The 13,322-nt window shown below is 41.1% G+C and overlaps 1 protein-coding gene across 1 annotated transcript in view; it reads right to left on the reverse strand.

Annotated features, from left to right (window-relative positions):
- Positions 1 to 13,322, reverse strand: part of NALCN (sodium leak channel, non-selective) — a 3,094,418-nt gene that overhangs the window by 195,766 nt on the left and 2,885,330 nt on the right. Inside the window, exons 31-32 of the mRNA XM_078657626.1 lie at positions 1,508 to 1,628; positions 1,328 to 1,426 (exon numbers count right to left, since the gene is read on the reverse strand). Of these exons, the coding sequence (XP_078513752.1) occupies positions 1,328 to 1,426; positions 1,508 to 1,628 (220 nt within the window). The remainder of the gene's footprint in view (positions 1 to 1,327; positions 1,427 to 1,507; positions 1,629 to 13,322) is intronic.

A 13,322-nucleotide genomic window follows, 5' to 3' on the forward strand; every position in this document is an offset into this window, starting at 1 on the left:
TCTCGTTCCTAATCTAGTTAATATCCATAGAGAATGTAATCCTGTATTTATACTCACGGTACCTCATGTACAATCGACATTGTCATGTCTTTGAGGGATCAAAATACTCTGGAATTCTGTGAATAGTGGGCAGACAATGCTTCCCAGTTTCAGTTTCAGTTTATTAACAGTTTGATATCATGCCTAAAAAGGCATTACAAACTATTCATATACACAGTAATACAGAAAGCATAAATCGTATTTGAATATGTATACTTTTACAATAAAAACAGTGTTGTTACTAATATACTTTACCCGCCCACAATCAAGCATTTAAAATCAACAATTATTTTTACCCACGGCCCGTCAATGCCTAAAAACACGAAATATCACCTACTCCATAATAAAACACCAAGCCTTAACCCAGTACCAGAGGAACATGTCTTCCATCTTATTTCCGTAAAGGGTAACATTATCTTTGTACAAAATATAATCCACTTGGGATGCAAAGAGCAATTTTTTATGTGAAAAAATAATTAAATGGTAATAGAGGATGAATCATAATTGCTTCTCATAGAAGATAAAGTGCCTTGTTTCGATGTGAGGCTGCCATGATGGACCTTTGTCTTGGGGGAACAGTCTGGATAGAGGGTCCAGCAAGTTAACGCTCACTCCTGACATCCACAGTGCTCTGAAGGACTCAATTTCGAATCCTAATAAGACAAACTTAGCTTTCCATCCTTTTGAAGTCAGTAACTATGTGCCATTACATTGAGTAGCTATAAAATATTTTATTTACAGCACTTGGAAACAAAAAGTGTGGTACGAAGTGTTATATAAAATAAGTCATTGTAATTTTCACTGGTCTGGCCAAAACAAGAATTGGCAGTCAAAATGTATGTCTGATACTTTTTTCTTGAGTTCTGAATAAAATGTTCAGAAAAGTCTGCTGCAGTGAAAAAAGGATTGCTTTTTGTACACAATGCAAATGTGAAATTAATGTGTTATGATTCAGGGTACTTTTGTGACATAAAATAATCTCTCTTGCTTTACAATGTAAGCACTCCATAGGAGGAAGAATGATACACTAAAGGTTCAAAAACATGAGGTGAGAGAGAAATATTCCTCTGGGGAGAGCCAAAGTCCACTACTTTTGTTAAAGAATTGGTAACAATAGGTCATGCAGTCAGTTGCACTGTCATGCCAGATCCAAACATTGTAGAATCATGGTTGACCAAGAATACATCATAAAAAATGGTGGCATGTCTGTGAATAGACAGAACGCAAGTTAAATAGGTCAACTAAATCCCATATCGTAATAGAAACACTATTTCGAATGTATGCCTACCTTATTTTCATTGAAATTTGCAATAACCACTCCAACAAAAAGGGTCAGTCCGATCATGCAGCCGAGGAAAACAAACACGTGGATGTAGATGCCATGAATCTGCATATATACAAAAAAAGATGTTAGGGGGCAGCTTTAAAGTAGGAATGTTCATAAAAATAGGTAGAAGTGCTAACTTACCGGGCCCACGCGATGAATAATCACATCTCGGACTTCCACCCACCCTTTAAGGGAGAGAACCTCGAAGAGGGCTAGCATAGCGTTTCCCACATTATCAAAATTGAAGTTTCGAGGATTCGCCCTAAAGTGGACAAAGACAGACAGAGAGAGAAAGAAAAAAGAGATTATATGTATGATAAATTGGGGTGCATTATATCTAGGACCATCATGTCAAGCCTTTGTACAATATTGGTCGTATCATGAATGTGCGCACTGGCAAATAGCATACTTAACTATCTTTAAGGCATTACACTGTCTAAAGCACGAACACATGCCACAGAAAAATCTCTAATTTAATGCATGAGCCAGTGCTTAATTTGAGCCGGTGGTTTCCGGTGCTCGGCACGGGCACTTAATTGCTTACACCGCACTTATGGCAGTCTGCCACATGGTGGCACTGCTCATCTAATTTAGAGATGAGAGGACAATGGTTGTTCATTAATACAATCTACTTAAAAAATTGCTAAAACCTGCCTCCCTAGCCATTCCTTTAGGTTTGGCGACCTGGAATAATCTGAACTGTCACACGTGCAGGTGAGGTAGTTGTTTTGGTACCGCCATTGGCAGCGATGACAGGGGCAATGGGAGGTGCAAGCGGCATTGGCCTTCTGGTCAGGGCCCTGGTGCTTATTTTAGAAATTAAGCACATGCACGTGCTGTCTAGAGCACAGCTCAAAACAGGAAAAAAACAATCACTGCTCCCTGTTTCAGCATCCTTGGACTGTGATAGTGCACTACCAGCATGCCACTAAAAAGCCAGATATGAACTCTGCCTCCCTCTTCTATTGGTGAAGACTTTAGTAGGACTAATTGAATCAAGCTTTGCTCATAGACTAGCTAGCATTATCAGTGCATAATGAAAAGCTTACAGTAATTCACCGTACCTTCCAATTAGTGACCCCTGCTGAACAAATTAATGAAAACCTTATTTGATTCAGTAATTATGCTTCGTCTGATTTTGTTTCATCAAGGCATTAACCAGACTGATCAAGTAATCACTTACTAAAATAGTAATAATAAATCCATGCCTTCTGGACCCATTCCTTTAGTAAATTGATTAGGGACCTCAATTTACAATAATATAAAGAAGCACTGGGAAAGACAATAGGTCTGGATCTAATGTTCAAATGCATGTAGAGTTAGCACTTTAGAGTGAGACACAGAGGAGGGAGCCAACGTATTGGACAGAGGGAATTGTAGGTGCACAGTAGTCCATCATCCAGTTCACTGCAGGTACTTAAGTGCAGGCAGAAGGGTACTCCCAAACAGCCCATACTATTAGGTTAGAGAAGCATACTCATGTGGTCTGTAGCAACACATAATTAACAACCTTTTAGCCAATGGCTACAAGAGGATGACTCAACAAAGTTGTGGATAAAAAAAAACACTCTATGTGTATTGTTAGCAATGGGTCTGTTTGACAGCTGTGCTGTTAAAACGTATATCTAAACAACAGTGGTGGTGGGCATGGATCGGGGGTGTTGGGGTGGGGGATGTAAGAAAAAAAGAAAAAAAAACACTTACATTATCGCCACATCTTTGCTCCATCGGGCTCGGCTGAACCAGGAAGCACTGCCAGGCTCCCCTGACCAATTTCAACACTGCAAGGCAGCGTTGTCATTGGTAAGCACGCAGGCTCCACTGACCAATACCAACGCTGAAATGCTGCGTTGTGGTTGGTCTGGGCGCCATGGCTCGGCGCTCAGACGGGAACCGAGGGCCTGGTATTGTCGTCCACGCAGGCTGTAATGCAGCATGCATGGAGAACATGCAAAGTGATCATGATGATTTGGCCAGCCTGTGAGGGCCGGTCAAACGGTCAATACGCACTTAGGAGTGGGTAAATCACCCCTCCCCTGCCCTCCTCTGACAGCAGAGTAGCCCCGCCCGCCCGCCACCTGCAACGCAGATGTAAACAATAAAATGATAATAGCATCATGTTATTATCTTTTTATTGTTCTTCCTTAGTTATACTGCTTAAAAGCAGTGGGGCGACGCTCCTCTGCCTTAGCGGAGGAGCAGTCACCGCTAAAAAAGTGCCTGCAGTATGCATCCATGTGGTGTTACTAATATTTGCCTAGAGGATTCTGCCCAAAAAAATCATTCAATCTGCACTCCGATCTAGACAATTCCGATGTTATGGTGGGACACAGCCGATGTGTTTATGTATGAATGTCAGTGAGTAAACTCAGGACTAATATACTCACATTCTATGACTTTAGGCGTTCTCCACCTAACTGTGATGCATTCAGATAAAAGTTACAAAAATGTTATTTCACTTGAACCACCCTCTTCAGGCCTATGTGAGACTGATGTTCGGCATTCTTTATGGAAAGCTGTTACTCATGAACTGATATTGCTTATTCAGATGTTTAAGACCTGTCACCACCATTTTAGACTGAGTGGCAGCAAGGTTATTATTCCATCTATACCTAAGTAGGCCTGGACTTACCAGTAGACTCCTTTCATAAACTGGACTATGGAGTGGTCCATTAACCCCTTCGACGCTCATGACGAGCCCAGCTCGTCATGGAGTTTCCATTGGTTTCAATGGAAATTACATGAAGGAGAAAAAATAGACTTAGCATCCAAGTGGTTAATGATCACTTTGGCTGCATAGTTCTAATTATCACCTTCCTGCAAGTAACCCAGTCCAAAGGCATTCCAATTCTGCTACAATGGGGCATACAGCACTCACAAACTCAAAAAAGACATACAATATTGCAACCACTTAGCAGGACATTGCATTCATCTTGTTTTTCAGGTGGTGGCAACTTAACCCACTTTGCTGGAAATGACTGCAGCGGCAATAGAAGAAATGTGCTTCATGGCAGGAAGTTAGAGGAAGCTTCACATATCTTTGCTCTACCAAGGAGAGCTTCTATTGCTTTGCATGCAAGTTGAAGTACACGTTAGTGTAAGTATGCACAAGTATTGATGTTATATGCAAATATGTACATTGACATGTTTGAATGAGAGTCACAGAGCTTGCAAGAACAACAGGTGAAGTAATTATATTCATTCTCAATGTAGACATTCTGCAATGTTGAGGGTTGTCAGGAATGTCCATCCGTAAGTGATATTATGTTATGTTATGTTAAAATTATTTGTGTAACGTTCGTACGCCAGTCCGTTTCTTAGCGCTAAATAAAAGGAGCAGAACTGCAGCACAGAAAGATATTCGTAGGCATGTGTAAAAAGCCATGTCTTCAAAAGTTGTCTAAATCTAAGATATTCAGCAGTCATTCTGATGTTAGATGGAAGAGAATTTCAGTACTGAGGGGCCAATATAGAGAATCTGGAACCTCCAGGCTGTGGTAAATAAATTATTACCCTGGCAGAATTTCTAGGCATTAACAAAGTATCATGCATCAAGTGAGAAGCAGAGTCCGTGGTATCAGAGTTAAAATGGGCTTTATTCCAATAACTCGAGTCAAAGGGAGAATATGTTCCATCACCTCTGAGGTTCAGGAAGAGTCTTCTAACAATTATTTACTGAACATAGTATATATACATTTCTTGTACATAGGCTAAGCAGAGCAAGGAAGAAAATGAGATAAGAACATGTGGGTGTACATGAGGGTGTGTACTTTGATGAGTCATAGGTAGGTGATAGGTAGGTGTCATAGGTGGGTGGGTACTTAGGAGGAGTTTGCATGACCAGCTGGAACTCTGCCCTACTTGTGTGCAACTTGGACATGACGTGCAATTGACGTGTAACTGGGAGGAAGCTGACTTTCAACCTAGTAGAGAGATCTCTTGTGTCAAGGCGACTTGAGCACGTCTTGTACAATCTGATATGATAGAGGATGTATTATCTGAAGCAAAGGTTGTTCGTCACTAAAAGACAGAGAGGGCATATTTATTCGTTCATTGCATGAGCTTTCTATGGGTGCAAGCACTGTGATTTACTTAAATGGAGACAGAATGGCTGGGCCCTATCTCCCTCGGACGGGTTCTGTGTACTTTTCCTCACCGGGCAGGGATGCCACTTGCTGACGTGACTGCAGCTCAGTATGCCAAGAGTCATGAAAACATTAATTCAGAAAGTGGTTTCAGGCTCAACCAGTACGATATTTATTTAAAAGAGCACAATGCAAAATGCAAATACATGGGCCTTCATTTTAGCTTAACGTTTGGGAGACTTGATGACTTGACTTGCAGGACATGTTTGCAGAGGCCTAGTGATTCAGGCCACTACGGGAAATATGCATGGGTGACATGCACATGACATGTAACATAGGGTATATGTAGTGGACAAAGTTGGTCAGGCAAAATATCATTTTCCACATTCCCTCCTTGTCTCCTACATAACCCTTTAGGATACATCTATATTCATGAGACCATATAGTTGATCATACAGAATCATTTGTTCATCTTTTATCCTTTGTTTACGTGGATGGGGAACACAGGCAGTGGCACACAGGCCGCAAATCGCCGGACCACACTGCAGACAGAGACAGCAACCAAATACCATAAGTAGGGCCATTCCTAGGAAGGACATAACTTTCCATCCCCATGCAGATATTACACCCCAGAACCAACTGGACCAAGTCCATGTGCCTGGATCTTGATGTATGGCATGAGCAATCTTGTGGAGCCTTGTTATTGCTTCGTACACAGATGGTGCATTATCTGGGATGAAAATGCAACAACTAGATCGGATGACTCTACAAGCTCCGCCCCTATCCGCCAAGATGACGTCTAGAACGAGGCGGTTTTGAAGAACGACAAGTCTAATAGCAGACTGTTCCGGGGTCAAGTTCGCCAGGGCAGATGCAGTTTCATTTACAACTGTTTCAAGAGTCCTTGTTAACCTGCGTATCAGTTTACTGTTTTGGACGGGACCTATGAAGAAAAAGAATCCTCTGTTGAAGTCTGTATATTGCTCCCAAGCTGTTTCAGTCTGATCGATCCCTGCGGAATCTGTCTCTCTCTTTTGTCTAACATGTTCTAGTCGTGAATGTCTATGATAATTTGATGGGGCTAGAAAAACGGGTGGCAATAAGAATGCTATATAACAAGTCCCACCCCAGTCTAAGGGCAGATGTACATAGGCTGTCTGACCACAAATGAAATAGGTATGGCGTGATGTTTTGAAAGAAGAAAGTCCTTTATCATTAAACTCTACTACAGTGTAACACTCGCTATGTCCCATATGTACTGAGCCTTTCTTTTTAACACATAAATCACCTTTAGCTGGCAGGACTGATATAAACGGTGGACCTGTGTTTTGCTTGGGTTGAACGTTTAACATTATAAAATTAACAGATGCATTTCCCTGTTCGTACTCTTCATTCTCTAAATCGGTTCCCTTTCTTTGGGGGAATCCGTCTTTGTCTGGAAATCATGCTTCATTCATTACTTTATTCAGGTTTCCATATATCCAGCCACCTGGATAAGCTATGTACCTTCTATCTATTGATGTCATTAGAGCAAACCATGCTCCACACGAACCATTGTGTGGGAACGGTAAAGGGTAGAAGGGCAAGACTCCCTTCGTTTCTTGATAAGGAGGCAGTTGGCCACATACCCAGCAATCAGTTGCATTGCTGGTCTGATGAGAATGGTGTAACATTCGAATAAATGTATTGTTACGCAGTGCAAGTCGATATGACAATTCATGAGGTGGCAGGTCACTAAATGTGTGCTCTGTGGTGCTGTTACTGGAAGATTGTATATGTGAGGAAATAGGAAAGAAAACATGTAGCAATAAACTAACACCAATTATAACAATGCACAGAATAAAAAGGATGATCAAAGTAACTATACATCTACTGCGTATTATCTTGCAGTACTTTTCCTTCTTATCTCTCTTCTTGCTATTCTCATATGTGATCTTATACATGTCAGAATCGAGTCTAACCGATTCACCACCGGGTGGGCTTAAACAATTAAACTACGTCTGACTTGCTAGATCTTAATCTAGACCTATACTCTTGCTGAGGGGTATTTTCTAGCAAAGGTCAGTGTTCTTTAAAAAAGTTCCAAAGTTCCAAAGTTCCAAATAGTGATGAAGGTGAGTTCGGCCTTTACGTCCTTCCACCAACTTCGGCGTCTTCCAACGTGGCTCAAGGGGACTTGAACGATCAAAAATCCGGACACAAGTATAGAATCCTCTGGTGCTATGGCATGTTCCTTGACCTGGGTGTTGTCAGGGAAGGCAGCAGCAACCTGTGAACAACAAGAGAGTAGTGCAGAAATCAAGGAAGCCAGGTAATCTGTCAGCATGTTACTGTCGATAATAAGTAGGAGGAAACGATGCACAGCTAGGGTGTATTTAGTTGATCAAATGTAGATAAGCTTCGGGTGCACACGTGGGTAGTGTCTCCGTCCGAGACACCTAGGGAAATGGATAAAGAGTCGTGTATGCATGAACCATGCAACTACATCCCCACGGCTGGCACACCATTTGAATAATTCTCCAAAATAACAATTTGGTAGTTCAATTTATTTTGAACGCAAGTTAAATATCAATAGCAGATTGATATTAAATTCATATCAATTGGTAGTTCATATTCAAAAGAGTTCGTTATTCAAAACGAGGAACAATAAAGCAGTGTAACTCCAATGCATTTCGGGCAAAGCCCTTTGTCAAGGAGTGCTAAAAGAAAGGAGACGAATCACCATCAGAATACATTGCGGTAAGGAAAACATAATGAACATTCATAATTGCAAAAAACAGTACATAGCGCTTAGCTAACATCGCGACTGGGGCTTAAAAAAAGCGGAAACCTGGGTGTGGTAAATGGTGAAAGTGCAAAACAAACAAGTGATGCTATCGGGTTACTTATAACCTCATCTGTGTGAGATATAAATGCAGCGGTTTTATCAGGGTGCTCGTGGGTCTAAACCAACGTGTGCAGTGCTGTGCGCGTTAAGCAGGCCACCATGCGAGGCGCCAGTCAGAAAACTTACTTCAGCTTCAGAGTAACGTCGCCCTCAATATAGCGCGAGACGCGGGGTAGTGAACATTAAAGATGGACTAGGCTGTTAGATGGATATTATGGGCGCCATGTTGGAGTGGGGGAAACGTGGTCAAAGCCACAGAAATGAAAGGTGTAACCAAAAGATAGCGTGTGAAAGAAGTGAAGCAAAGAGAAAGGTTAAAAATAATAATAATGAAGAGTAAGGTTAAAAATAAAGGTGAACCATGCAGGTTAAGGTGACAGAAAGTGTGAAAACACACGCAGCATTAGAACCAATGTAGTAATGTTAACATCATAGATAGCAACTAAATTCGCAGCGATCATTTAACCCAAAAGGCTTTTGGGTCTGGAGACGATAAATCCATTCCAGTTCTCTCTTCAACAAGAGTTTGTTGTTGTCAGTGCCCTCCTTTTTGGTGACTGTTTCCAAAATGATGAATTGTAGTTGGGCAATGGAGTGACGAGCTTCATCAAAGTGCATGGCAATGTTGGACTTCACGTTTTTAAGTCTGATGTTTGACTTATGTTCATTTAAACGTGTCTTTATTTTTCTCTCGGTTTTCCCCACATATAGTTTACCACATGGACATTTGAGTGCATAAATTAAGTTTGAGGAGTCACAAGTGGCATTGGTTCGTAGCTTAATAGTTTTGCCTTTCATGGGATGATGAATGAAATTGCCTTTGATAGCTGAATTACAATGACTGCAGTTTAGGCACGGTTGTGTGCCCTTATATTTTTGACCTGAAGTTGTAGGGTTGGATAGTATTTCTTTAATGTTTTTACTTCGAGTGTGAGCGAACAAGGGTGCAGCTCTGTACAACTCGTCGAAATCTGGTTCGATCTGAAGGATAGGCCAGTGTTTTAATATGATCTTTTTATAGATCTTGCTTGCTGTAGAATATTTGGAAACCAGGACGTTTCGTGTCAGTGCTGTATTGGTTTTTTTTAACAAGGCTTCTTGTCTGGTGATTTGTGCTACTCGAAGTTGTGCATCTTTAACAACCTGTTCAGGGTAGCCTCTCGCTACAAATCGCTTCTGCATTTCATCCATGCGTAAATCAAGGGTGTGATCATCTGAAACAATGCGTTTAACTCTTAAAAGTTGAGAAAACGGTAAATGTCTTTTGAGAGACTCCTGGTGATGACTCTTGTAGTGCAAGGTGTTATTGCGATCAGTCTTTTTTCTATGGAGGTCAGTGATAAGTCCATTGGTGGTAATTTTTATGTTGACATCAAGGAAAGTGATTTCTGAATCATTGGTTTCCCATGTGAGTTTGATGCGGTCATCTTTAGAATTCAGTTGTCTGAGAAATTGTTCAAGAGAGGCTTTGGAATCCATCCAAATGAGGAAAAGATCATCAATGTATCTTGTATACATGAGTATTTTTTCATAGTTGATTTGATCGCCGTATATGTGCATTTTTTCAAAGTTTTCCATATAGATGTTAGCGTATGAGGGCGCCGCACAATTTCCCATAGCCATTCCAGAAAGCTGTAGGAACCACTCGTTGTTGACTTGAAAATAGCTATGGTAGAGGGTATATACCATCAATTCCATAAGGAACATTTGCATGGAGTTGTCAATGTCACTGGTCAGCAAGGCCTGTTCAACTGCTTCAATGCCTCCCTGATGAGGGATGGATGTGTATAAGGAACTAACATCAGCAGTACACATGATGTAATGGTTGTCGTGGTTGATTTGAATTTCAGATAGTTTAATTAGGAATTCTGTAGTGTCCCTGATGTAACTATGAGCTTTGGTAACAATGGGTTGTAAGTATTTGTCAATCAGCTTACCGGTCGCTTCGTGGATGGAACCTCTAGTTGACACAATTGGTCGAAAAGGGGGATTGTTCAAATCTTTATGAATTTTGGGACTCATTTGCATGGTGGCCTGCTTAACGCGCACAGCACTGCACACGTTGGTTTAGACCCACGAGCACCCTGATAAAACCGCTGCATTTATATCTCACACAGAGATGAGGTTATAAGTAACCCGATAGCATCACTTGTTTGTTTTGCACTTTCACCATTTACCACACCCAGGTTTCCGCTTTTTTTAAGCCCCAGTCGCGATGTTAGCTAAGCGCTATGTACTGTTTTTTGCAATTATGAATGTTCATTATGTTTTCCTTACCGCAATGTATTCTGATGGTGATTCGTCTCCTTTCTTTTAGCACTCCTTGACAAAGGGCTTTGCCCGAAATGCATTGGAGTTACACTGCTTTATTGTTCCTCGTTTTGAATAACGAACTCTTTTGAATATGAACTACCCATTGATATGAATTTAATATCAATCTGCTATTGATATTTAACTTGCGTTCAAAATAAATTGAACTACCAAATTGTTATTTTGGAGAATTATTCAAATGGTGTGCCAGCCGTGGGGATGTAGTTGCATGGTTCATGCATACACGACTCTTTATCCATTTCCCTAGGTGTCTCGGACGGAGACACTACCCACGTGTGCACCCGAAGCTTATCTACATTTGATCAACTAAATACACCCTAGCTGTGCATCGTTTCCTCCTACTTATTATCTACATTTTTCCGCCACGAACGATTGCACGCATCAATATGCAATTCGAAGAAATTAGCCGTAGCACTGAAGCTAGAGCTCACACCCTTGCATATGACGATGAGGAACGTCAGCGCATTTATGCCTTAATCGAGGAAGACATCACCCCAGCCTCTTCCACACGCAACAAAGAACAATGTATCAAGCAACTATTATACCTTTCAAAGAGACACATCAACCAAAAGCTCCATGCGAGCACTTTATTGAAGTATCATAGGGCCCTCAGAATCCCTCGCGGTTTACGGATCGCCTTGAAACCCTCATTGTGTAAAAATTCAAAGACATTTAAAGACAAATGGGAAAAAATCTTGAATAAATGCAGCCTGGATCTCATCCTATTGATCGTGGAAGAGCTCTCAGACATTCTTAAAGAACTTGAACAGGAAATTAAAGAAATTGACCTAGAACTCAAAGACATGCTAACTCCAGAAGAACTCACTAACACTCTGGCTGACCTAAAAAACACACTGGACAAACACCAAAAAGAGATCAACGAGCGAAAAATCCGAAAATTTCGTCGGGACACGCTTGACTACAAGCTTGATGAAGTTTATTCATGGGCAGATATATACGCCCAACGGAGAAGAAATCGACCAACTAATACACAAACTGATACATCTTCCTCCGGCAGCGACACTTCCTCTCGACCACCTCGTGCTACTCCAACTCCCAGATCATCTCAGGACGGTGCTAGTACGTCCACCACTTCACAAATCCAAACCTCCGCGGTTCATTTTTTAGAGGTAGATTCAACCGACCTCGAAGACTCAGGAGGAGCCAGCGCAAAAGTAAAAGATTCAACCGCTCCATCAACCCGGAGCAAGACAATACTGAAAGATCCCAAACCCAAAAGGACCACCTAGTCATAAACATTTCGAACACTGCCATCAATCAACATCAGATGAATGTTTTAGAAAAAGGCACTTCATTCATTCCCACCTGCAATACCAACTTGTTGGAACTTGAGGTCAGTACCTTTAAATTTCTAAGGAAACTTAGGTTGCGTTACTTTTTTGAAAAGGTTTTACCATCTACCACTGACAGCAAACCTGATGAACTGAAAGGATTGAGACCTGGTAGCACATTTCAGGCTCCTTGTAGCCACAAGTCAATCGACTTATTTGAAAAATTGGTACGCCACGACGTGTCCAAGATTAACTTTCAGCGGCATAACCGACGCCCTAACCTCACACCCAAAGACCTTGATGCTCTTCAATCTCTGGCCAACAATAAGGATATTAAATGTCTGAAAGCCGACAAGGGTGGGGCTCTTGTCATTCTTGATAACTCCTTGTACAATGAACGTTTACAAGAACACATTAGTGATGTTTCCTTGTACATGAAACTGGATCAGAACCCGACTAGAGAATTCTATAACACTCTTCAAGACATCGTCAAGAAAGCTTTTGACAACAATATTATACAGGAACGCACTAAGAATTTTCTCTTACCTCAACATCCAAGGAGTCCATCTCTACAAATGAGTCCCAAAATTCATAAAGATTTGAACAATCCCCCTTTTCGACCAATTGTGTCAACTAGAGGTTCCATCCACGAAGCGACCGGTAAGCTGATTGACAAATACTTACAACCCATTGTTACCAAAGCTCATAGTTACATCAGGGACACTACAGAATTCCTAATTAAACTATCTGAAATTCAAATCAACCACGACAACCATTACATCATGTGTACTGCTGATGTTAGTTCCTTATACACATCCATCCCTCATCAGGGAGGCATTGAAGCAGTTGAACAGGCCTTGCTGACCAGTGACATTGACAACTCCATGCAAATGTTCCTTATGGAATTGATGGTATATACCCTCTACCATAGCTATTTTCAAGTCAACAACGAGTGGTTCCTACAGCTTTCTGGAATGGCTATGGGAAATTGTGCGGCCCCCTCATACGCTAACATCTATATGGAAAACTTTGAAAAAATGCACATATACGGCGATCAAATCAACTATGAAAAAATACTCATGTATACAAGATACATTGATGATCTTTTCCTCATTTGGATGGATTCCAAAGCCTCTCTTGAACAATTTCTCAGACAACTGAATTCTAAAGATGACCGCATCAAACTCACATGGGAAACCAATGATTCAGAAATCACTTTCCTTGATGTCAACATAAAAATTACCACCAATGGACTTATCACTGACCTCCATAGAAAAAAGACTGATCGCAATAACACCTTGCACTACAAGAGTCATCACCAGGAGTCTCTCAAAAGACATTTACCGTTTTCTCAACTTTTA

The sequence above is a fragment of the Lissotriton helveticus genome, chromosome 8, assembly GCF_964261635.1.
Source record: "Lissotriton helveticus chromosome 8, aLisHel1.1, whole genome shotgun sequence".
Lineage (NCBI taxonomy): Eukaryota > Metazoa > Chordata > Amphibia > Caudata > Salamandridae > Lissotriton > Lissotriton helveticus.